Source organism: Oryzias latipes, chromosome 8, assembly GCF_002234675.1.
Source record: "Oryzias latipes chromosome 8, ASM223467v1".
Classification (NCBI taxonomy): domain Eukaryota; kingdom Metazoa; phylum Chordata; class Actinopteri; order Beloniformes; family Adrianichthyidae; genus Oryzias; species Oryzias latipes.
In genome coordinates, this window is record NC_019866.2 from 13,052,118 (window position 1) to 13,076,331 (window position 24,214).

Below are 24,214 nucleotides of genomic sequence, written 5' to 3' on the forward strand. Positions count from 1 at the left end.
CAGAAATGTTGGAGCCTATCTCAGCTACTACTGGGGGAGGGTGAGGTACATCCTTCATGGGTTGCAGATCCTTTGCAGAAAAAAAGACATCTCAAGGATTTTTTTAAAGAAAATAAACTAAAAGTGAGAACATTGGAAGTTTGGCGTTACAAGAGGTCCACAAGTGGAATGATCTCAGTTTGAGTCTTCAAGTCTTCTCTTGTCAGACTAAAAGTATAGAGAGTGGATGGATGAGTTTGGCTTTTAGAAAGTTTCTAGAACAAAAACAGATTCTGGACATCCAAGGAGAGAAGAGGTGAGTCACATGCACAACAACAAATGTCCTCGACCTGCTGTGCCACACTCCTGCTCCAAACACACACATGCGTCTGTCAACACTGCATTATATGTTTGTGATGGCACAGTCTGATGGGGTATTCCACGCTAGCGCGTGACTCTTTTATTAGAAGAAACTGGGGATGGCAGGGCTCCATGTGCGTCTTTACGCAACAGAAACTCAAATAAAGCCTTTTTGAACATGACAATTTATTAGTTTACCTTAGACAAAACTCTTCACGTAAAAACATTACTACAGTATTCAGAAGTCATCGCTGTCATTTCACCTTTGAGCTTTGATAGGTGCGAGCCCCTTCACGCTTACAGTTACTGTAAACCACTCCCGCTCCTGGATTGGGCGTGCGTCAGGAGCGCAGGTGTGACTGTGTATCCACTTCCCTGCCGACTCCCTCCGAAAATCGTGTTGGAAATAAGGACGAGAATAAATTTAGGAAGAAATGAGAGTGTGCAGAGCAGCAGCAGGGGAGGTTTGAGGTTGATGTGCTCAGAAAGGTAGACGCGCAAAGACGGACAGTCCAGAAAAGTTACTGATGCAACGACACTGTTGAAGAAACCGGAGCAGATTGACTGGGTTTGCTTTTGTTATTTTTATTTTTATTTTTAACTTAACATCAACTAAGAGAGTCTGCAGTCATGAGAAAGTCTTCATACCCAGGTAAGCTTCACTATGGGCAGAGTGGAGCGTGCGTAACAGCTCCACAAAAATCCTTTTATCTCTTTTTTCTTTCTACATATATACTATAACTTGAGCAACTTCCTAAGGTGTACTTTCCCATTTGCGCAAAGGCCCACGCAGGGATCCGTGGGTGTGGTTCTTGAAGCGTTTCTTGATCTTTCTGACTGCTCATGAAATGTCACACACACTGTGACACTTTGACAGAGTTGGCTCAGAGAGCTGAGCTCATTTCTTTCAAGTTTTTCCAAAAAATAGCGGAAAGATACATAGAAAATAACAGTTGCTGGCACATGTAGAGAAACATTTATGCAGATTTAGGGGTGACATCTTTATGACAGCTCCACCCCTTCTGATAATCAGAAAACAAAAATGACTAGATGTCTCTAAAAAAGTTGTTTATCTGAAAGGCAGATGGAGCAACATCATAAACACATACATCTGGCACATCTATAAACCTTTATTGCATTAGAAATCTAAAATAGTCACTTTAAGAGTTTGAAGAGGACAGAACCAGCTGCTTAAGTGTCTGTCAAGGGCGTTTGTTACCGTTGAGTGTCTCTTGTTATGTGACAAGAGCTGTTTTATGTTTTATTTTTTTACTTTTGATAAGCCTTGTCAACTCTGTTTTGTTGATTTGACAGCCTCCTCTTCGTCCCTTGACAGATGTGTGTGGTTCTTCACCTTTTCTTCTCCTGTTCGTTGAAATGTTCAGCGTAAGAATGAAGGTTAAATTGTGAACAAAGATATTTCACCTGCTTATTTTGTTTGGTGATATTAAAGTGACTGTTGCGGCTTAGATTGCCTGTCACACCAGTCAATAAACCCAATGAGTTTTTGCACAATAGTTTTTTTCAGGTCATTTCTGTAGGTCATTGGTCGTTTAACCCTCAAACCAAAAAGCTCATAAAGCGTCAATGCTTGACCACCAGAATGAACCAGAGCTTTCAGATTGAGTTCTCCACAAAACAACCAAATTTTATGAGTGTTTTGATAAGACTGGCGGTCATTTGCAGTGAGAAGTTGATCTCCTGACCTCTGGAGTATATATGCACTAAATGCACTCCCAGTGCATTCATCCCTTGAGGGAGAAAAAAGCATGCACAAGTGAATAGGTAAATGTATTTGGTTGAGTAAAACCACTAGCTATTTTAGTGTTAAACTCTCCCAGCATGTTGTTACTTTCGCTTTCTTCTCTTACTGTCACTCACATCTTATTTCAAAGTCCTCCTCCCCCATTGTCTCTTTCACAAGCTCCAACCCAGTCCAGACCCACCGAGTGCCGGCTTTCCAGGCTCCTCTTTCCAGGGGCCTTTGTGCGACGGAACGTCTGACGGTTTTCAATTGGAGCCAAGCACATGTTCGGTCATGCTTCCCCTCCTCCTCTTCCTCCTCCTCCTCCTGTGTGTGTGTGATCTCTCTCTGACGTGCGACGTGTGTGGAGCTGTCACATTCTTTGTCAGAGCTTCCACTCGGGGAACAGTCTAATAACAAAGCATGCGCGCACACTGACGTGTTGATGTGAGAGGCGAAGGGGTTGTTGAAACAAGCGAGGTACATTCAGAGGGTGACTTCCTCAGAAGACAACATACTTTTGTGTGTCCTTTTTTTGTGCTAAAGCCCCGGCTGAGAAACACAAACACAACTCATTCTGTTCACGTGAAAAGTGATCTAGACCTCAGGAAAAAAAACAATGGATGACTTTTTCATGATGACTTTTTACTTCTTTCTTTCTTTTTTTGAGAGGGGGCACTAAGCAATATCTTGTGTTCACTCATGCAACCCTACAGAGCTGAACTCTGCCCGTGGAGCTGATCCCTGCCTCGCACACCACTCCCTCAAGTAGTCTGAATCAATGAGTAACCTGCATGAATAACAGCCCTCACCAACACAGAGCTAGTGTTTCCTCTGCATACACCTCCTGGTATGTGCACTCAGGACGCATTCAGAACACACACGCCTCACTCGGCTCGTACCTTTGTGACAAATGCCTCACTCGGAGCTGCATTATGGTCATTAGCTTGTTTATTCTGGGGAGTCAGCGAAGCTTTGATTCAGAGCCTCCAGCGATTGTTAGCTTGAAAGTGGAGCTATAAAACTCTGGAGACATATTTGCCCTGTCATCTAGCAGGGCATGCTGAAGATGGTCTAACCTTCAATTTGCAAGTTAGAAGCCTGTGAATAATCGACTAATAAGCTATTGGAACATGTGGACATGAATGTACTGTACTGCAGTTGTTATGATGTAAAGCGGAGGTGCTTTAAAACCACAGATGTTTGTGCGAGACACAAAGGTGAAAACAGAAGCTGAGGGCGTGCAGAGGGGCCGAATGAATGAATGCTGACAAGAAGCAGAAGGGACTGATTTTGTGATAAATTAACATTTTTGTTTGGTTCAACCTGCTTGTTAAAGTTTTGGAGTTTGTATTTTAGAGACAAACTGCAGCCAACATCTGTTCTATCTTGTCCCCCCCTCCAAAAAAAAAAAAAAAAACAGTATTAATGGTGCATTAAGTGGCGTATTTTTGTCTTTAAACATGAGCTAACACATCTTGGTATTTATTTTCTACTTACCCTGATTCTAATCAGCACTATCATTTTTCATCTATCCATTTTTGTTCTATGCTCAACCTTTTCAGACTCACTGTAGCCTGCAGCACTTGGACAGATAAACTGACAAGACCCACCTAAAACAGATAAACAGTCCAGAGGTACAGGCTAGCAATGGTGAATCACCAGTGATTCCAAACTGCACCAGACTGAATGAAAAAAAGCAGAGGGAGGCTGGGGCAGAACAAGGAAACTGATAACCAGTGCACTGCTGTGCCGCCCTGAGGGGTATTTGCACAATATTTTGCCTTCCTGCACATCATGTTCAAAAGCAAATGCTGTGAATTAAAGTGACATTGCAGAGTTAACTACAATATGGCAAGGACTTAACTACAAGAACCAAACTTCCGCTGCAACACCAAAGAAAAAAAAACGTTCTTTAAAGTGATTTGTTCCTTGTATTTTTCATCATTTAAAATGTAAGAGTCTATTAATCAATGCAGCTGTGTCCTGCTCTCTGCACCTCAAAAACACGTGCAGCCCGGAGTTCCCCTGGCTGCCGGAGACCGATAGTCTGCATGTTGTCTGTCCTCCGTGTGCTCCACCCTTCTCAGGCGAGTGGAGCCGCTCTGAAGTGTCCATACTACTTTATGCTTGTTATCTGCAGCCAAGAATGCAGCTGTGATGCCGGCCACAGCTTCTGCACTGCAGGCCAGGAGAGAGCCTGTAAAAAGATAATGGCAGGCTCGCAGGAGAACTGACATCCTTACGTTGGTATTAGAATGATAAAGAGAAAATTCATATGTTTAGTGATTGCGGATGCAGAAACTGTGCTGGTATGTGATTTGCAGCTGTCAAAATGATCAAAAGAGGACATGCTCTAAAAACATCAGGGATCTTTTTTTCTTGCCATTGCAAAAACAAATATTGCATTGCAAGTTGCAATCAGATCTTCATTTACATCCATTAAAAGAACATTTTTTTAAGTCTCTTTCCTCTTTTAAGTTAGGATTTTCTTTTAAATAAAAAAGGCCGGCGTCTTTAAGATGTTTCTAAACAACACGTCCTTTTGAAACTGCTCAGTTTATTATGATAATGTTTTAAAGGAGAATTATCTGCATTATAAGAAAAAGACAAGGTTCATCTACTTATGGCCTTTTTTTCCAAGCCAGCCTACATTTTACAGCAAAAGACAAAAAGCAGGATAAAGGACAATCATCCTCATTTTTTCTTTCAATGCTTCTTTATACTCAACAGGTTTTTCACCTACAACATGACCTATATATGACGTGAGCAGATATTTCCTGGGGGAAGTTTAAACTTATAAAGATCCGTGGACTGTCTAACCTGCTGCCTTCACTTTAACAGCTTCTGACGGAGGGCTGATCCTTATCTGCTATCGCACTGTCATTTTATGGACTGCACAAGCATCCTGTCTAACCCTGAAAGCACCTTTGTGTGATCTATTGTTGACCTGTTGGTTTTTAATGAATCTACTGAATAAAGAGGTGCTGCTAGTCTTTTATTGTTATTTTTTGGCACTAGAAAAGCATTTCATTTGTGTGGATTGGGGTCACAGTCGCTGCCTTTGCCTCACTGCATGTGCACACTCATGTCCGTGTAATTCTGCTGTTGTGTGTGGGTGTGAGGGTGTGTTTGGTAGAGCTCTTAATTCAGGACGGGCAAAGCTGCAAACAGGAGAAGGTCTTATCTGGGTGGTAAAAACAATCTTGAAAAATCGCTGTTTCGCCACTTAGCTAGTCCTCCTTTCTTCAGCTCTTTCACTCACCCTCTTTCTTGTCATCCTTCATGTCATCCACTCCCAGCTCTTTCACTGCTGGAGTTGTGAAATGCCGTTTGCAGCATGCCCCTGCTATGTGTAATGAGGGCCATAAAAACATGATGGAACAGATGGATGAGAGGAAAAGGGACAAGGCTGCATAGTGGGACTTAGTTCTTCTTTTCATTTGGTATGTCATCAAAAATGCTAACTCTAGGATAAATTTCTATACTTAAAGCACCTTTTGCTTCCAACAAAAACTGGTGTTTGGTTCTGCAAAAGCAGAAAAATAGAAAAGTAAGCACATTTAAAGTACAAAATAATATCAGATAAAGTTTTCTGTAGGTGTTGAAATAATGGTGGAACCATTTTTGCTTCTTAATTGAAGCACATTTGTAAACAAAAAGAACTAGGATCATGCACATTACACAAAGTTACCAATAGGGGTTGATAAAAAAGCAAGACTATGAAATCTTGCTTCATAGTAATGATTACCGGTCCAAAACAACCACATTAAGAGTGAATTTTCATGTGCCTTATTATTTTGTTTTGTGTTTAAGACTGCAACCATGATCAAACAGATCTGTTGTTAAAAATGACATGTTCCAACAGATATCCAGCTTTTTTTCCCCCCATATCTTTGCTTTTTCTGTCTTTGCACAATGCATATTTGTCTGTTTTTTTTTAAATCCAAAATGACTCGCTTTAGACATGGTCAGGAATGGACTTAGTCAGTCACTGTGTCACATGACCTGATCGACTGTCCATTTTTAATAGTTTGGGTGCATTGATTTTTGCATTTCTTTGTTACAAGTTACCAGCTGCAGACCACAATTCATTAAAAACATTCATTTTGTTTGTGTAAATGAACAATTCCACAGCCATCCCCTTTGAACATATTTAATAGATGAAGGTAAAACACATAACATGTAGTACAGTGCAGCCACAAACAGAAAGAGTCTTCCAACAGCTCTGGATCTATGAGCAGAGTGAGAAGAGCTATAACAGATGAATCACGACTAAGAAAAGAGGTCTTACAATATAGTTTTACTTCAACAAAGCCTACCACAAAGCTGATTTATTCCTAATGTTGCCTCATTCTGAAGGGAGGGGTGTTCCTAGAATAAGTCAGGGTGGCAGGGAGAGGACACAGGACGTTTCGACGCTCTTAAACTTAAGAGAAATCCTGTCTTTGTGAAAAGCGTCAGATATTCCTGACAACCTCACCCAAACATAACCTTCGCCTGTTGTTCTAATGCCAAGAGTTTTAACCTTTCAAAGGCACACACCTGCAAAAGAGTCCAGCCCTCTTAGAAACTCTCATGCTCGCTTGGTCTCTTCTGGATGCAAGGCCACATGAAGTTCTGGTGTTTGCTCAAGGAGGCCACAGTGTTTGTGCTTGAGCAGGAGATTTGACCAGGTGAAGGACCTTTTCTCTTCTCCTTTTCATTCCTTAATCCGTGTCTTCTCAAGTCCAATTGCTAATCAGTTGATGAATTTGCCCTTAAGTGGTCAAGCTGTATGGGCAAAAACACCCAATTTGTCTCAATAAGTCCTTCATTTTGTCATCAGTCAGGTGTGGCAAACACATGGGGGGGGATCTGCTTTGAGAGATTTCATGACTTGCAACACCTCTCAAAGATTTTCCTATTTCACTCCTTTATGCATGTAAGCCTTCAGCTGCGGCATCATAAATCAAACATGGCAAAGAAGATCACAAATCCTCTTAAAGGGGAAACAGACATGGATCATGTTAGCACATATTTGTGAATAAATTTGTGGCCCCAGACAAGACTGTACAGGAGGGTTCAGTGTATTGTAGTTTTGTGCCAACAAACAGCTTTTACCCTTAAACCCACAAGATCATTTACTGGATCATTTGTTCCAGAGTTAATCACCAGTGCAAATTTCTCCGGTGCCATACTTCTTTGACTGGTTATGGAGTACACAATAAGTGCACACACAGGGTGTAGATTGTTTTTCTTCACACAGGTAAGCTCCACTTTTGAGCTGTATTCACAGTCTGCAGAATAAATAAGTACAGACATGTGCTGTAGCTGCGAGGCCCGACACACCTGACTGACACTCGCAAGTACATCCCCACCTATTGTTGAGTTGTCAGGCATTTGACCATTTTGACCCCTTATTTGAAAAAACTGTACAAGCGCCCAGGGTAGTTCATTTATTCATTTTCAGATAAAACTGTAGGGAGTCATTTTTTAATTTTAGATTTACCTCAGTAAAACAGTACCAACAAAAAAAACCTTTTAAGCCAAACAACAAAAATGTTCTTTTCCAATTGCATAACTGTACATGTTTTATCAGATGATGGCAATTACCCTATTATGATTAATTCATTACTTAACATGGATTTCCCCTAATATGGATATCTTTCACACAAAGGCTTTAACTAGATTAATTTGATTTTATTGCATCTGCCCATGCATTAAAAAAAAGTATGGAAAGGAAGGGACTTAGTCACAGAGGGAGATGCTTTCTGTGTTAATGTCAACTATTGTTTTGAGGTTTTTGAAAATAACAGGAAGTTGTAGTCACACATCAGCTTGCACGTCATTGTCAAAAGCAAATATTGTGCAAAAGCACGAAAACCGGGGTTTTCTTTTGAGCACATTTGATCTGATTAGTACGATGTTTCTGATTACTCACACGACTGTGGTTTTTCTGCTACCTCAAGCAGGGTTAAAAGGCTTTTTAGGAAGACGCAGCATCCTGCTGGGTAATCAAACAGATCAAAAGGAAGCAAGTGAACCTCCTTGTTGAAAGTAAAAGGACTGACCACCATCGTCTGTCATTTTTTGTCACAAGGTGTCAAGCGCTGAGAATTTTGGTCAAGCTAACGTTTGCTGAAACCTCCAAAAAAGGGTCTCAAAGTGACAACTGTGTAGAAAAGTCATAAAAAGCTTCAGGTGTGATTTAATGGCAATAATGGATCAAACATTAGACCCCCCTAAATGTACTTTTTGCTGTTACATAGCACTGGTCAATGCTGGAAAAAAGTTTCATTAAGTAGTCAAAGAGTTTCACTTTAAATATAAAGCAAATGTGATTTATGAAGGTGTAAAGCCTAAAATACAGTAAATCATGGTAAAAAAAAATTGCAGGTGGAAAATAAAACTAATTATATGGGAAATTGTGTGATTTTAAAGCAAATTTTTGCCACTTAAATTGCACCAGGTACATATATTTGGTACCATTATTACTTTAATGAGACCATAATATTATTTCAACAACTAAAATAGTGCAATATGTTGACACAAAGCAGTCAAGTGGGATCATTTTTCTGATTAACAGTTTATACTTTAGTCCCACACCAATCACTTTTTTTAACTATTGTAAAAAAGGCTTTTAGAATTACGATCATGTCATTATTAACCAAAATGAAAGAAAAATCTGTCGTTGTCTAGGACAGTGTTTTTCAACCAGTGTGCAGCGGCACACTAGTGTGCCGTGGGAGATGGTCAAGTGTGCCGTGGAAAATTGCCCTCATTAACTGATCTAAAAACATTTCCCATCTCCAGGATTTCAGCTCTGTGTTCATCCAAACAGGCCCTGATAAAACACTGAGGAGTTAGGAATATAAAAGATCGTAAAATACTTTTTCTTTGCGTTTATTTTATTTTATTAAAGACATTTTGATAAGAATGACCGTACCGCGATTCAGCTGCAGCTCCGGCTGTATTTGGGAAAAGTCCCGTCCCTTTAACTGTCTCCACCAATCATTCTTGAGGGGCTTAATCACATGTCATCAGTCTGACCAATCAGAAGTGGTTAAAGTCTTCACTTCCTTGTCCCGATTTAGCTCGTAAAGTCGCTCAGTTCTAACAAAAATACCAGCTAAAGCTCGTCTTTTGCGCTGTAGCTTTCCACAGAATCCGGTATCAGACCGTGGAACAAGTGAACAAAACAATGAAGCTCCGAAAACCGATCTCCGGCCGTTTTATGCACTACATCTCCCATGATGCATTGGGTTGTGAGAGTGACAGGGCACAAGGAGATCTGTCGTTAGACGTCTTGAAATCAACGAACACACATCAAACTATTTTTAAATCTTCTAACTTAACTTTTATTGAATCTTTTAGAAAAAAACAGCTGCAGTTTCCAGCTTTTTCTGCAACAATTATCTCAAAAATGCATGTAAGATTGTGGAGGGGCTGTAGATCAATACAGACTATGAGTTTATCCTTCTTTTTTAAATTTTTGGATGCTGGTGTGCCGCGGGATTTTTTTTAAGGTTAAAGTGTGCCGTGGCTCAGAAAAGGTTGAAAAACACTGATCTAGGACATAGTTTCTGCAGATTAGCTGTAGTACACTAGAAATTTGTCTATGAGTTGTTGCTGTGACAGCTGTGACAGTCCATCACATAGAAGAGAGCTCTCTGTTTACACCCTGTCCCGCTAACTCATGACCCATAACACCCTCAACCTTACATTATTGATGCAACAATGTCCAGTAATGTTGGAGCCTCACAGTTCTGAGCTCAGACAAGGAAAACAAAGCCGTACATGGATCTGGTTATCTAAAGCATCAGAATGGAGCAGAGCAGGGAGATTGTGACCGGCGCATCGAATTTTCTACAACATAAATACAAGCTTTTTCTAACTGCATTTTTTTCACCTGCTCTTGATTTACAAGGATTTGAATAAAGAAATACTCAGAATTGCAATTTTAAGCTTTAAATTTCCTTCATCACGAGAAGAAAAGCCAAAAGAACATGTTAAAAACACAATTTTCATTGGAGTCTGTCTTCAAAGCAAATAAAACAGAAAATCTGAAGAAATTTTTGATATGTCTGAAATATAAACCAATCAAAAGGTGAAAAGTTTTTGGCTCAATGTTATACTTTTTGTGTGCTGATCAATCATGAAGCTCTGTGGTTTTTCATTACAATCTAGTTGTTTAGGAGTTTATTTAATTAAAACAAGGGACAATGCACAAAAGATCATGTGAAACTTGTGCCACGTTATGGCAAATTTAGCTTATTTCTGCTTGTAATCACTGGGAAAGTCAGAACAAAAAGCAAAACAATTAAAATAGTTAAAATTCGACAGAGTGTGAGGATGTGATGAACATAAACAGATTAACGGAAAAGGAGAGGAGAGCACCAGAAATGACCTCCAGCTCTGCCTCACAGCTTTCTCCCTCCTTTCAGTGATGCAGCATCACATTCTCTCAGTCTCTCCCTGTGCATCTGTGTTGAGTTTCCACTGAAGTCGATGATGGCTTGCTGTCGGCCTCATCAGCAGAAAATGCAAGTCCATCTGCGGCCTATAAAGACGGCAGGATGAGTGACTCGTCGTCATACACCGGATGAACTCACCTCTTCTGAGAAGCTGAGGAGAGGAAGTGGGGGGGGAGATGGTGCCTGATTGAAGGGCCGCTAAATAACAAGGCAAACAACATAAGGAGCAAAACTTAAACTTTTTATTTTTTTACTTGACCAAAATTATATAAAATAAAAAGCCTCATTGCTTTATTAGCTTTGATGGTTCAAATCTTTCAGTAAAGCTTAATCTGAATAACCCTGTAAAAAACTCATAAAAGCTCAATAGTTGTCCCCTTTTTTTATGAGTTGGGTTTATACTCAAACGCTGCATGCTGTTCTGAACTTCAGACATCTTACCTTCCTGTTTTTAGCCAGCTTCTGTTAGTCTTTTAGCAAAACTGCACATTTTAAAAGAAAAATGCTTACATAAGTGCAGAGTTTTGCTAAAAACTCCACCTGAGATTGGGTTTCATAAGAATTGCATCCAAGACAGGAGGAAGGTTTGCTGTTATACCAGAATTAGCTCAGGTGTCAGGTGGTTAGATAGTAAAATAAAGCTTTTGTACTTGTGTTTTTAGGGCAATCGCAGACATTCAAGTAATATTTGTCAGTCCCTGGTGCTGCCAGTTGTCCCACTTAAAAATATTAAAGGTTTGTAATGCTAACCACAGATACACTACAACTGTAAGAGACAGAACGTAAAAAATTATCCAGAAAATCATATTGTATGATTTTTAGATGATTTAATTATATAATGCTGCAGAAAATAAGTATTTCGTTATTAGTGCACCTCAATGCTTTTGGTTGGTAATGACAGACATCAAACATTTCCTGACCTTCTCCAGGTTCGCACACACACGGTAGCTGCTATTTTGGTCCATGTGATCTTTTATTGGGTAATGCAAATTTTCGACCCCCTCCACAGATTCTCCATTAGATTAAGATTGAGGCTGGTTAGGTCGTTTCAGAACCTTGAAAGGCTTTTGACGTGGCCACTCTTTCATTGGCTGGGTGATGTGTTTGGGATTATTGTTGTCCTGGAAGATCCAGCAACGTTTCATCCTCAATACTCTCACTGATGGGAGGAGGTTTTATACCAAAATCTCACCATGGTTAGATTCATCCTTTCTTTAATGCAGATCAGTTGTCCTGCCACCTTTGCAGAAAAATAGCTCTAAACTTTGATATTTCCACCCCCATGCTTTAGTGGGTATGGTGTTTTTGGGAGACAGCTCAGCATTCTTCCCCCACTCGCCTAAACATTGCCTGTGATGTTTAAACCAAAGAGTTCCATTTTAGTCTCATTTTACTACATGACATAATCCCAATCCTCCTCTGCCTTAAACAGGGGGACACTTGGATCAGGATTTAAATCCACGACGATGAAGGGTCACTATTCCCATCTTTATTATTGTGGTCCCAGCTCTCTTTAGGTCATTGACCAGTGTAGTTCTGGGCTGTTTCCTCACTGTTCAAAATAAGTTGTCTCCCACCACAACTGTATTTCTTCTATTTTCTAATGATGGCTCCAACTGTTCACATCACGCTGCTTGCCTAGTGTAGATTGTTTTATCCCATTCTTGTTCAGGTCTACAGTCTTGTTGTCTTGGTGTCCATCAACAGCTCTTTGGTCTTAGATATAATGGAGAGGTACAGTCTGACTGTCTAACCCTTGTGCTATCTTGTGGGGTCAAAATGACCCCACCCTTACATTGACATGTTATCTCTACCATGACACAGGTGGATAAAGGTGAATATGATTTCATGTAATCCATGGACACCAGTGGAGATCACAAATCATTGAAGAAAAAAGGTTCAGCGCACTGTCTAGTGGGTCTGGATGACCCAACTCCCAACGTTACAGTGCCTTGGATACCACAAGGTGTAAAGAGTGTGGACAGGTGTCTTTTATACAGATAATCAGTTGTGTGCCAGGTGCCAATAATGAAGGTAACAAGTACAGTATAGGATGGAAGAGCCTCTTAACAGGTCAAGGTAACAGGTCTGTGACAGACAGAATTCTTGCTTGTTTGTAGGAGCTAAATACTGTACTTATTTTCTGAACCACTGAACAAATAAATTCATTAAAAATCACACTATGTGATTTCACAGATTTCTTTTTTTTTAATTCTGTCTCACAAAGTTAAAGTGTATCCATGATGAACATTGCAGACTTCTATCAACTTTGTAAGTGTGGCAACTTGCAGAATATCTGTGACTTCAAACTGTTTTGTTTTTTGCTTCACTGTATGCTAAGAGGACTCTCTTAATAAAGAAAACGTTTTCAATTAATGACGTCAAATTAAACCTACAGTATTTCATTGAGGTCAATCATGCCAGCTTGTGTGAATTATTCCTGACATAAGATTTTGTTTTGCACTGCAGAAAACATGGCATTACTTTCGTTTTACATTGACGTTCACCTGAAACTATGCAGCTACGCTGACTCAGAGCAAAGTGTCCGTTACACCTGAGATTTCTCTCATTGGTCCATCTCTTTATCTTTCAGCTCGATCAGCCAGCGCTCGAGTGAGGAAGACAGAAAAAGAAGGAAGCAGCGTCCTTAGTTCCAGTGAGTACCCTGCTCCTCAGTCCTTTTCATCTGCTTGTCTTTCCATTCACTCAAGTATACATCTTGTCTTTTGATCCTAGTAGTTCAGTGGGTAAAGTGAGGTCAGAGGTGTTGATTCTCTATAAAAACACCAGTAGGAACTAAAATCACCAAACCAAAGGCACCTCGTGTTAGTAATACATAAATTATTATTTTTTTAAAGTTAAAACCAAATACAAAAATTAAACCACAAACCACATTTATTGAGATGACTTATAACTATGATATAACTATGATATATAACTATGAAGTATAAATATAATTATGAAACATAAATATGAAATAGGAATTAAAAATATCTGTTATATGTGTGGAAGTCTGTGAATGGTGTGTGTGATTGTTAAAAAGGGATGCTGCACTTATTAGCACAAGAAAACATAGAATCACTTGCAAAATCCCCACTGGTTTCTGTGTAATCATGTGTGTGAGATTTTTCTATACGGAAGCAGAGGATTCAAGGAATTTCTAAGAATTTTATGCATCATTTCTTCAATTTCATGTGTAACATTTTTGCAAGATATGATCTGTCATTGATTGTTTGTTGTCACCGAATGCATTAAAGACCCACTCCAATGAAAGCTGACGTCGAAGCTACAATGGGAAGCCACAAGCTCCCATGCATCAGCTTGCATACGTCTTACAGCCCATAAAAGCCAAACCCTACCGATAACGGTGCAACAGAAATAGTGAACAGAATTAGAGCTATCCAGCCGTACAGTTTTGAGTGAGATGGCAGCTCACGTGAGGAAAACAAAGATGTACATGGATCCAGTTGTCCACAATTGGATGCATCAGAATGGAGCAGAGCTGGGAGCCTATGGCCTGCCCACTGTTGCACCTATGTCACTGCTACAGGATTAGAACAAAGAAATACTGAGAAATGCAATTTTAAGCTTTGTGTTAACACCTAAAAACACACTTTTCATTGGAGTTGGCCTTAAAGAAAACTGCTCCCCCAAAAAACACTGATGACATTTTAAAACACTTTATAAACACCACATATTATGGTCTCCTTGCAAAAATCCAAAAACTTACATGTCTTTCAATCTCACGCTTCATCGGTAATATTCATGAGAAATGGCAAAGTTGCAAACTGTATATTTTTAAGGTCAAAACTGGGCATTGAAGTCTGTTTTAAACTTTTTAACAAAAACATCTGCAAGGCTTTAGAAATAACACATGAATGCTCTCATACTAGTCATGAAACAGTTCTTTTTCCCTTTGGTACTTTGACTCACATTAAAGACATTTCTATTTGGGTCTAAATGCAGGGTTGAAGTCATTATGCAGTAGCAGAATTAGCTCACTTCCTTTCTGTACCAACTGATGCATAAGAATGTGCAGCTGAGCCTATTGCAAGATTTTGTTTTGCAACACCCATAAACCTCTCATTTACACATTTTTAATGCAATGTCAAACTTTTAGTTCTCTGCATCGCAAAAGTGAACAGAGCCTCTTCCAGTTAACAGAAACTACTCACTGATCCTGTAGGGGTAAGTCAATGTCAATAACCTTCAGCTCGGTGGGCAGTGCAGATAACAGCTGATTGGGTGGAACCAGCAGGTCACTGTAATAAACACAAAGAACTCCTTTCCAAAAAGATCTGGCTTTTATATGAATATTTAGCAGAAATAGGAAAACACATTTAAAGATCTTCAATGTCTGACTTCAATCCTGAACAAAAACTATAACAGCCACTATTAACTGCAGAGTTAATTTATGAACCTTTGTGTGTTTCAGTGTGTGCACAAAGGTGTGCGGGTACAGCACAACTGTGCTCTTGAGGCACCAAGTTCAAATGAAGTTGTCAAAGCACAGACATGTGCTTACTATAAATTAACATGCAGGCTGTTGGGAACTAAGTGCTCAAGGCTGCGGATACGGCTCTGCTTGTGAGCGGACCTCCCGACTAAAATGTAGTTGCCAAAGGGCGTGTGTGTGTGTAAGTGTGTGTGTGTGTGCGTGTGTGTTTGCAAAAGCACAGAGATGCCCTGTACAAAACATCTGCCAGCAGGGCAGATTTATGAGCCAAGAGGAGTAGATTTAGGAGGATGTGTAATTGTAAAATCAACTGGTTTCTGCACCCCCCCCCCCCCCCCACACACACACACACAAAGCTGTTTTTTTATAATAATTTAAAATTCAGCAAATCCTGTTTGTCTGTTTTTTGACACCCAAATGTGTGGAAAAATCAGACTAAAATTAGGACAAATTTTACCAAACAAAGAATGAGAAAAAAAGTCTAGATTAAAGACAAAGTCATAATAATTTAAAAAAAAAAACGTAATGCGAGAAAAGATTAAATGATATTTTGTTTCAATTTTTTGTTCCATATTAAGTTACTCTGCAGTCTAAGATTGATAGAAATGAACTTGATGTAGAGTTTCATTATTGTGACACATAAGAGGAAAAATGAGATCTGGGTTATTTTGTTATGACTGTTGTTACACTATGTTTGTTAACTAATGCATTTTACAGTAAAATTAAACAGCCGATGTCCCCAATCAATAAAACAATATTAAACTTTTTTGATTTTGTTACATAGAACTTGATTTATTAGGACTGTAGTTCCATTACACATTTAGGCAGGGAAGCAGCAAAAATTTCTGGGGCCTCAGGCAAAGCTCTGAAAGGGGCCCTTTCTACAATGTTCAAAATTTTAAAAACTACTCATAAGCACTTTGCTTTGCTTTGAAAAAACATCAAAATCTTTTAAAAGTTGTGTTTTCCTAAGAACGGTAACTACACAAACATAGAAGGCAATAACTTATAAGAGGGATCCGCTTTAGTGGGTTAAATTTAAAAACAGATTTGCCCTCTGAGGCCCCCTTCTGGTCTGGACCCCCCCCCCCCCCCCCTAGTCTATCTATAAAAGACCCTTTTCTTAAAGATATTAAGTTCCACTATTACATATTGCAGATCAATATATAGCAGTTTTTTACATTTTGGGATAAAGTTGTCCAATATCAGTCAAAATATTGCAGGTATTTAAAGGACAGAGCATATCTTAACACATGTGATTAACTGTAATTTTGAGGCAGGACAACGCAAAGGCCACATGACGTGGTGATGTAGCTCCTCACCAAAGTAAAGACAGTTAAGGAGGCATAGTTGTATGCAGGACTGTTGCTTTTTATTAAGGTCATCAACCAAAACTTTAAGAATTCCATAACAAACAGTGAACCAAAACTGAGCAGATGGCTTCAAATGAAATCTTTTGATCTATTGTGAAAACAATCCTATTGGTCTTTTAACTATAATTATGCCGTTTTTTGCCAACATTTAAAAAAAAACTGTCGTTTTTTGGACATAGTTTCTACAGAGTGGCAGTAGTTCTTTAGAAATACGTCTCTGAGTTGTAGGTGAAACTGTAGGCACTGGGTAAGCCCACCCCCACTTCCCATTATCCCTTTGTTTACACTCTTTCCAACTAGCTTACAGCCTTTTACAACCCCAACATAACATTACCGGTGCAATAAATTGGTGGCCATACAGTTTTGAACCAGACTCCAGCTCAGACGAGGAAAACAGAGGCATACATGCATCAGCATGGAGTGGAGGAGTAAGCTTCTACCAACTACTACAAGCTTTTACCAACTGTGTTTTTTGTCTTCTCCTGATTCACAGGGTTTTGAACAAGGAAATACTCAAAATGCAATTTTCTTTATATCTGTCCTCCATCACTAGAAAATGTCACAAGAACATGTTAAAAACACACAAAAAAAAAACATGATTGTCCTTGGAGTGGGTCTTTAATGATTGATGTTGTTAGTGTTTTAATGATCAAACTGACACTCCAAATCCAACTTTAACTAGACAAAGTCAAGCAGCGGGGTCACAGGGGTTGGTGGGTGTTGCACAATTCAGCAGACTGACATGTCTGAGACTGTTTGAGCTCTCTATCAGAGCTCAGACGCTTTTCATGTGACCCCCTGACCCCCGACGCAGTGTGAGGGACGTGCCAACAGTCAGAGGTCGTCTGAGTTTCCTGAACACACATTGGAGAGCAAGGAATGATGTTCCACTTGTGTCTGAAACGCAGATCATCTTTAGGGGTTTATGTTCCCTTTTTTTTTAACACTCCATGCCAGGCAGATTTGCAGGTTAAGTGTTCTCGCCATGTTTTTGGATCCGTTTTTGAGGCATAGTCGTGCACTTTTGATCTCCCTATGCGTCACACAGAACTTTCACAGGACTCTGACAGCAATGAAGAGGAATGAATCATGGCACACAAGGATCATTCTAAGGAAGCTGACAGAAGAGTTTTGAAGACCAACAGGATATTTTTGTCCTCGAGGGCCGCTTCCATGTCACATGTCAGGGTGAATGGTTTCTATTTCGAACACACAAAGCAGCTTCAGTCTCGCAGGCGAATCTTGGAGGAAAGAGAAAGAAAGGGCAGTGAATGCAACATATGATCAGCACATGGGGATGTCGTAATTCTGAATTCATTAGTGAAACACACTGAAGGAATCACAGTGAGAGAAGGGAGGCAGCGCAGCGAGGGGAAAGAGGAGCCGAGGAAGGGAGGAAAGAAGGGAAGGAGTGAGGGAGCGATAAACGAGAGGAGAGCGACGTCTAAAAAAAGGCGGAGAGGGAAAGAGTGGAGTCAGAGAGTAGGCTCTACATGTGGCTGTGGAGGGAGTGATCCCGTCATGGAGGGGGACAAATTCTCAGGTAAGCCAAACTTACAGCTGAGATGTCCTCTTGTTCTAAAGAGGTCAGAGCTCTATAGCTCTGATTGAGTGACTTTTATGTTTTTTGCACGAGTTCATATTCCCCTTTGTGGCATTTTCCACTCAGTCTGTCTCGTTTGCTGACTGCATGTTTTCTTTCGGGGTTTGGAGCTGGGAGCTCAGCAGCTTTTGGACCGCAGTTTAGCTGACCTGCATGGCTGTTCCTGTAATGTTTGCAGGCTGTCTCCCTCCAGTCTCATGTGACTCTTTGTTTCCTTGAAAATATTTTGGTCGTCACGGCTTTTTCACTCTTGAATACCCTTTTATTTCTCTCATAGTTCCTGCCTTATTTAGTTCTGTATTAAAGTAACAAAAAAAACTGTGCTTCCCTCTTTCCTCTTCTATTCCTGGGTGTAAAAACAGGAAAGAATTTTGTTTGAACAGTTTTGTCTCCTTCTTCACTGAGGCTTTATCCACCATTCAAACCCTCCTTCAGTTAACAAACACAAAAGAAACCCCAATCTTAACAAAAAACAAACTCCCCAAATGTGCTTATGTTAAAGTCATCAGTGAGGTAATGCTGCCTGCACCTTATTGGAATTTTTACAAGCATTAGTGTGAGTTTTTTCTCTCTTTTCATTTAAATAAATCTATTATTCCAAATCAAACATTAGGTAGTGATCTGGCTTTACCGGCACTGTGTGTGCATGTGTGAAAGCATTATGAAAATGTCGAGAAGTGTTTGTTATTGTATGGATGTGTGACCTGACATCACTTGCTGCACCTAGAGGTTGTGGGAAATGTGGCCCCCTGTCTCCAGGTGCTTCCTCAAGGGAAATGTAATGTTTTTTCCAGAACAGGCTTTCTGTGGGTTTCTCTGGTGTGTGATTTTTTTTTTTTTTTTACTGTAACACTTAAGTAGGTATGTATGTCATGTTGCAAGTTTATAACAAAATCTTTTTTTTAATTAAATAATAGAAAATGGTTGACAGTTTTCCATTAAATATGGATTTTTGTCCTGTTCTGTTTTTGCTCAGAGTTACAACAATATACGGTGTACATTTTTCATCTTATAAGGCAAAAGCAAAAATAGTTTTTCCCTCTAGAGCAATGTACACTTCTGGCATTTGACCTAACCCATGATGTTCACATTAGACAAGCAGGGAGGGGCTTCTTCTTCTTTTTTTTTCTACTGTTTACTAGCGCATGACCACCACCCACAGTTGAAGGAGGGTTGGCACAAAATCTCACAAATTTTGCTCCAGACATTTTGTTTTATTCTGATATATATAAGAGTTGGTGTCATGTAATTCCATACGAAATTTTTCATTTCTCCACCATGGGCAATTTTCAAGCGGTTGGCACTTCAGTGAATTGAAAGGGATGCCATCAATCCGTTAAATCCAAGCACCTGATTGGTCAGGTGCGCCTTTAAGGCTCTACGTTTTATGTACATAGAGCCCAAATCAGTCGTAGAAACTTCCACAGTTATGTGTGAATACGAGAGTTTTGAAGGCAGAAACCCGAAATGTGCATTTATGCTGGTTTACCTAGACTTTTTATTGGAAGTGGTCATTTGAACGCGTGTCGCAGAGGGCTGTGTGAACGTAACTTTTTTACTAATAGATATCATTAATGAATTGATAGCAGCTATTTCTGCCGTAGAGTAAAGTATTTATTTAGATATTGTAAGTCTGTATTCATGATTTGTTTTAAAAAATAGTAAATATTGAATGTCTCATGTTTGCAGCCCACTCAGAGGTAACTTTTTAAACAGATAAACTCCTTTTTCAGCTGGAAGTCTCTCTGTCCTGGTTCAACATATTCTTTCTTACCTTCAGCTTTCCTCAGCTGAAAGCACATTTGGTCATTTGAGTGTTAACAAAGGAAGAAAAACAACAGCAGGAAATGCAGGAGAAATACAGCTTACTGCTATATTTTCTAACGTCAAAAGGTGGTAAATTAGCGAGGAAATAAGATGAAAACAAGCACTTTTATGTTGGTAGCAATTGAGAAGCTTTCATCTATACATTTACAGCTATATGTTAGTTTGAAAATTCACTGAAATCCACTTTATTATCCTGTAGACCGGCTTTAACAAAGAACTTTTATACATTTGGAGACGTGCTGTTCTGTGTGACTGATGCACATCATGCTTCCCAGATAAATCATCTCCTTCTCTTGTTTTTCATCCATCTCTTATGCGGATGCTGTCTTGCAAAGCTCCCTTGTTTCCTTCTTTTTCTTCGTCTCCCACATGAATCAGCTGTGATAATGTGTTCAGCGGAAACTCTTCATGAAGCGCAGATATTGTGAACTAAGCATGAAGGGGCTGACGTGTCTCATTAATTCCAGTCACAGTGAAATCAGCTGATGAGGTCTGCTAAACCTCCCCCGTGGCTCACTGAAAATTCAAAGTCACGACTTTTTATCTGTAACTCAGTTGAAACATTTAACAAAGTCATTGAAATATGTTAGCTATTTCTCACCTTTCATAGAGAATTGTTCCTGATAAAAAGTCTGGTTCTATGGTTTAAGGCAGGATGTAATACATTGTTCTACCGCTAGGTGGTGGTGTTGAGTTGAATGGTTTTACTGGTTTTCTCAGAAAGGTTCAGACTAAATATAAAAGAATGGAAATGGAAATCATGATAAATGTTAATGGTAGGTCAGTGTAAACCTTTTAGATTCTCTTCTTCTTTTCTTTTTAAAAAAATTTTAAGAATGGCAAATAATTTATTTTAAATGAATATAAGAGAGTGTGTGATCAGAGTGATTATATTTTCTTTGCTTTTTGTACATGACAAAGGTATTATATGTTTTTACACAACACAGATTTGGAAAAAAAAAATGTTTGCATGCACAAAGTTTCTTTTCCTGACTTCACACTTTCACAGTTTTACCAGTGTAATGATTTCCTGTTGTTAGAGTGCTTCAATTTTCTTCTTAGCTTTAAATTTTGCCATATGTATTTGACATAATGAAAGTTTCAGTTTTTTTGACAGTTTGATTACATTATAACTGCCAGCACATCACACAATAACCAAAGGAAAACACTGTGCTGAAGTTTTCCATGTTAATATTTGCATATATTTACTTGTTATTAATATCACTCTTCCTGGTGAGCCAGAAAAAGACACATGTGTGCACGGAGAGCACAACTGTTGCTTACTGTATGTTAGGAGCCTATAAGAGGGTCATTATTGATGCTTGACAGCTGCTCTCGGTATTTACTGAGTGTGAGTATCTCTTTGAGTGTGCATCTATTAGGAAGCACACTCCAACCCTGCAAAGAAAACCACAGAGTAAATGAGTAAAGGGGGAACTGTATTGTGTGTGTGAGCGTATGCAGCGCAGTCACGCCATGTTGCCAACAGGTGCTGCTTTTGATTAAAGTTAGCGTAGCCTGGCTGGGTGCTGATGTTGACATTTGGTTGAGAGCAGCTGCTTTGGCCACAGCTGTGTATGTGCTTTAGCTGCAGCACACAGGAGGTGGTTTCATGTGCACATTTCTGAAGAAACTCCTTAGTATTAGCCTCATTTTTTGGTTTGTTTTTACTGTATTTGCTATCAGTCAGATCATCACACAATGTGGCTTTTCCCTCCTGTTTATCTCATTAAAGCCATGTGGTGTTTGAGTCACCTCTATTGTGGGGGTTATGCTACTGCCTCTTCCATTGGTAATACTAATACTAACTACTAGAATACCACCTAAAATACCTCTTTCTGAATTTTAACTTAAGATGCAGGTGTGCATTGTTGACTAAGTCAGACTGAAACATCAGATGTCGTTCATGCAACTGTGCTTGATGTGATTTCTGACATTTCCTGGCACAAAGCATCTGTCAGTTGGTTTGCACAGTCTTTATACAGTTTTTGCAGCTGACGTGCAAGTTGCTCCTGCACTGGGATACTCCTACCAACTGTTTTAGACTTGAAATCTCCTCATCTCCTAGAAGAGCTTCAAAAAATAAAAAGGTTCTTCTGTGAGTTTAAAGAAAGATTTTAAAGGCGGTCTCCATCTTTCCGTTTGATGCAGTGCAACAACACAGCACCTGTTTATGAAATGCAATTTTATGCAGTTTAGCCAATCTAAAGACTTAAAGACCAAAGACCTACCACGTCTTGCAGATTGCCCCCTTTCAGTCTTCTCTAAGGCTTTTGTTTTTCTTAAGATCAAAACCAAAAAGTGGCACAAGCGTGGCATAAATAAGAAGGCGTAAAACTATCCTGTTTATAGAATTGAAAAGATGTTTTTAGTTTTGGTCCTAAACCAACATATTTACCATAATCCATCTTTGTGCATTAATGTTGACACACCGTAATCATTAGAAAAGGTTTAGATTGGGTAAACTTTTTGTAACAACCTGTGAGTTACCACCAGTTTTTACTTTCTCCCTGCCCCTACAAGAATTTTTTATAGTAAAATTCCCGTAAAATGGCAGTTTGAAGAGTTTTTTTCTTTATGCTTAGTGTAGACATGATCCACAAAAGCAATTTAAAGTGCAGAGCCATCTGGCTAAAAGACATAAGATGTACTGTCCTGGAAAAATCTTTCTTTTTTCTTATAGAACTTTATATGTATAATCTTTTTTATTGCGCTATTTGATTCTAAATGTAAGAATGATATAATTTTATATTGAACACTTTTGGACTAAATGACTACAGCTATAACAATGGCTGGAATGGTGTGATTTTAATTATATTAGTTACTTTCTGTTACACTCACTAATAAATTGTTCATTAAAAAAAAGTCAAAGCCACAGTAGACACTGTAAATTGGTGGAGTTCAATCCCTAAAAAGTAATTTGTATTCACATATTTATGTAAAATTATGCCATATTTAAACAGCACACAATTAACCGTTGGGATTTGAGCATGAAAACTATCACATGAATGAATGTCTTTATCAAGTAAATCACATTCTAGGCTTCCCCCAGTGTGACTGCTGTAACAGCAGATGGGATTAGTGGTGTCTGGGCTTGCTGAGGCGTGCATGAATGTGCACTATAAGAAACGTGTGTGTGTGTGTGTGTGCATGTGTGTGTGTGTGTGTGGGGGGGGGGGGGGGGTTATGCCGTAGGCCCTTTTTTCAGATCAATTTTATTGGAACTCAATACAGGTTTGCTGTATTTGGGTTTGTCTTTCTTGTTTTATTTAAGTGTGAGAGTTTTGGCGTCACACAACTTTTTTCTGGTCTGCAGAATTTCAAAGGCCTGAGTGACAGCTCTAACTTGGTTCAGGGGAGCTGTTTAAAATCAAACGTGGGTCAGAAGCAGGGGAAAGATCAGGAATTGACATGTGGAGGTGATGCTTAGGTTAAAGGGTTACATTAAATCAGCAGAGTCTGGCTCACTAGCAGAGGAAAAAAAACGTCTGTCTCTTAGACGCAACGTTTGTTGCTGATCTCCATATTTAAAATTTGGCGTGCATCTGCTGTATTTATTGTCTGTTAGGTTGAGGGAGTGCATGCATGTATCGTGGAGTGTGTTTCTGTGGGTGTGCCATGGTGGAAAATCTATCACACATGTGTTAAGGAGGAGGTTTGGGGTGTGTCTGTGGCAGGAATCTCGTTGTGTTTCCATCTTTATCTGTATCCAGATTATGTTACTGTGACTGATCCCACCAGTGACCATTGCAACAGGTTTTACTTTAGATGGAACACTGACCTCTGCTGGAGGAATTTACACACTGCAAGTTCTTTCTAACACCAGCCTGCTCAAAGTATTTACATCTGGATGAGCACTCTTTTTTTTTTTGTAAGTTACATACCTTCCATGGTTCAGTTGAAAGGAAATGTAGTGCAACATTAATCTCAGGTTGCAGAGGAAACACTCATATTTATTCTGAGAATCTGTGTGTGTTTGCACACTGACGCATGTGATCGGCAAACATGCCTAAATCAACTGAAAGGCCAGAATTTGGATCCAATGTAAGCAGCAAGCTTGCAGTGAGTTTTGCGGACATGCTGAATCTCAGGTGCCTGATGATAAATCGCTTGTTTGACAACAACCATTCATGTGCTTGTTCTGCTAAATTGCAACCTGTAAAATTGATTGCAGCTCATTCCCATGTGACTCATCTCCATCTGTTTCACTTCTCCAAACCCATTTTCACACAGATCATCACACAATGTGGTGTCCTCTTCTCTGGAGACCTCAGATGTTGTTTTAGCGTATGAATAAATGTAAAGTTCTTAAAAAATAATGCACTTCTTTTGTTTTTTGTCCAAGCGTGAATCCTGGCTGTGTTTGTGGGTAATTTTAGGAAGGAATGAGTCCTTGAGAGCTGTCACGGCCTTCAT

General features: G+C 39.4%; 1 protein-coding gene across 2 annotated transcripts in view; it reads left to right on the forward strand.

Moving 5' to 3' along the window:
• The first annotated feature begins 716 nt into the window (after positions 1 to 716).
• LOC101169457 (septin-9) overlaps positions 717 to 24,214 on the forward strand; it is a 61,036-nt gene continuing 37,538 nt past the window's right edge. The window contains exons 1-2 of one of the 2 annotated variants that reach the window (XM_011478256.3): positions 717 to 991; positions 13,133 to 13,195. In XM_011478256.3, the coding sequence (XP_011476558.1) occupies positions 970 to 991; positions 13,133 to 13,195 (85 nt within the window). In that variant the 5' untranslated portion in view covers positions 717 to 969. Of the gene's footprint in view, positions 992 to 13,132; positions 13,196 to 17,769; positions 17,912 to 24,214 lie in introns of those variants that run through there. The other variant, XM_004071487.4, reaches the window with a different exon arrangement.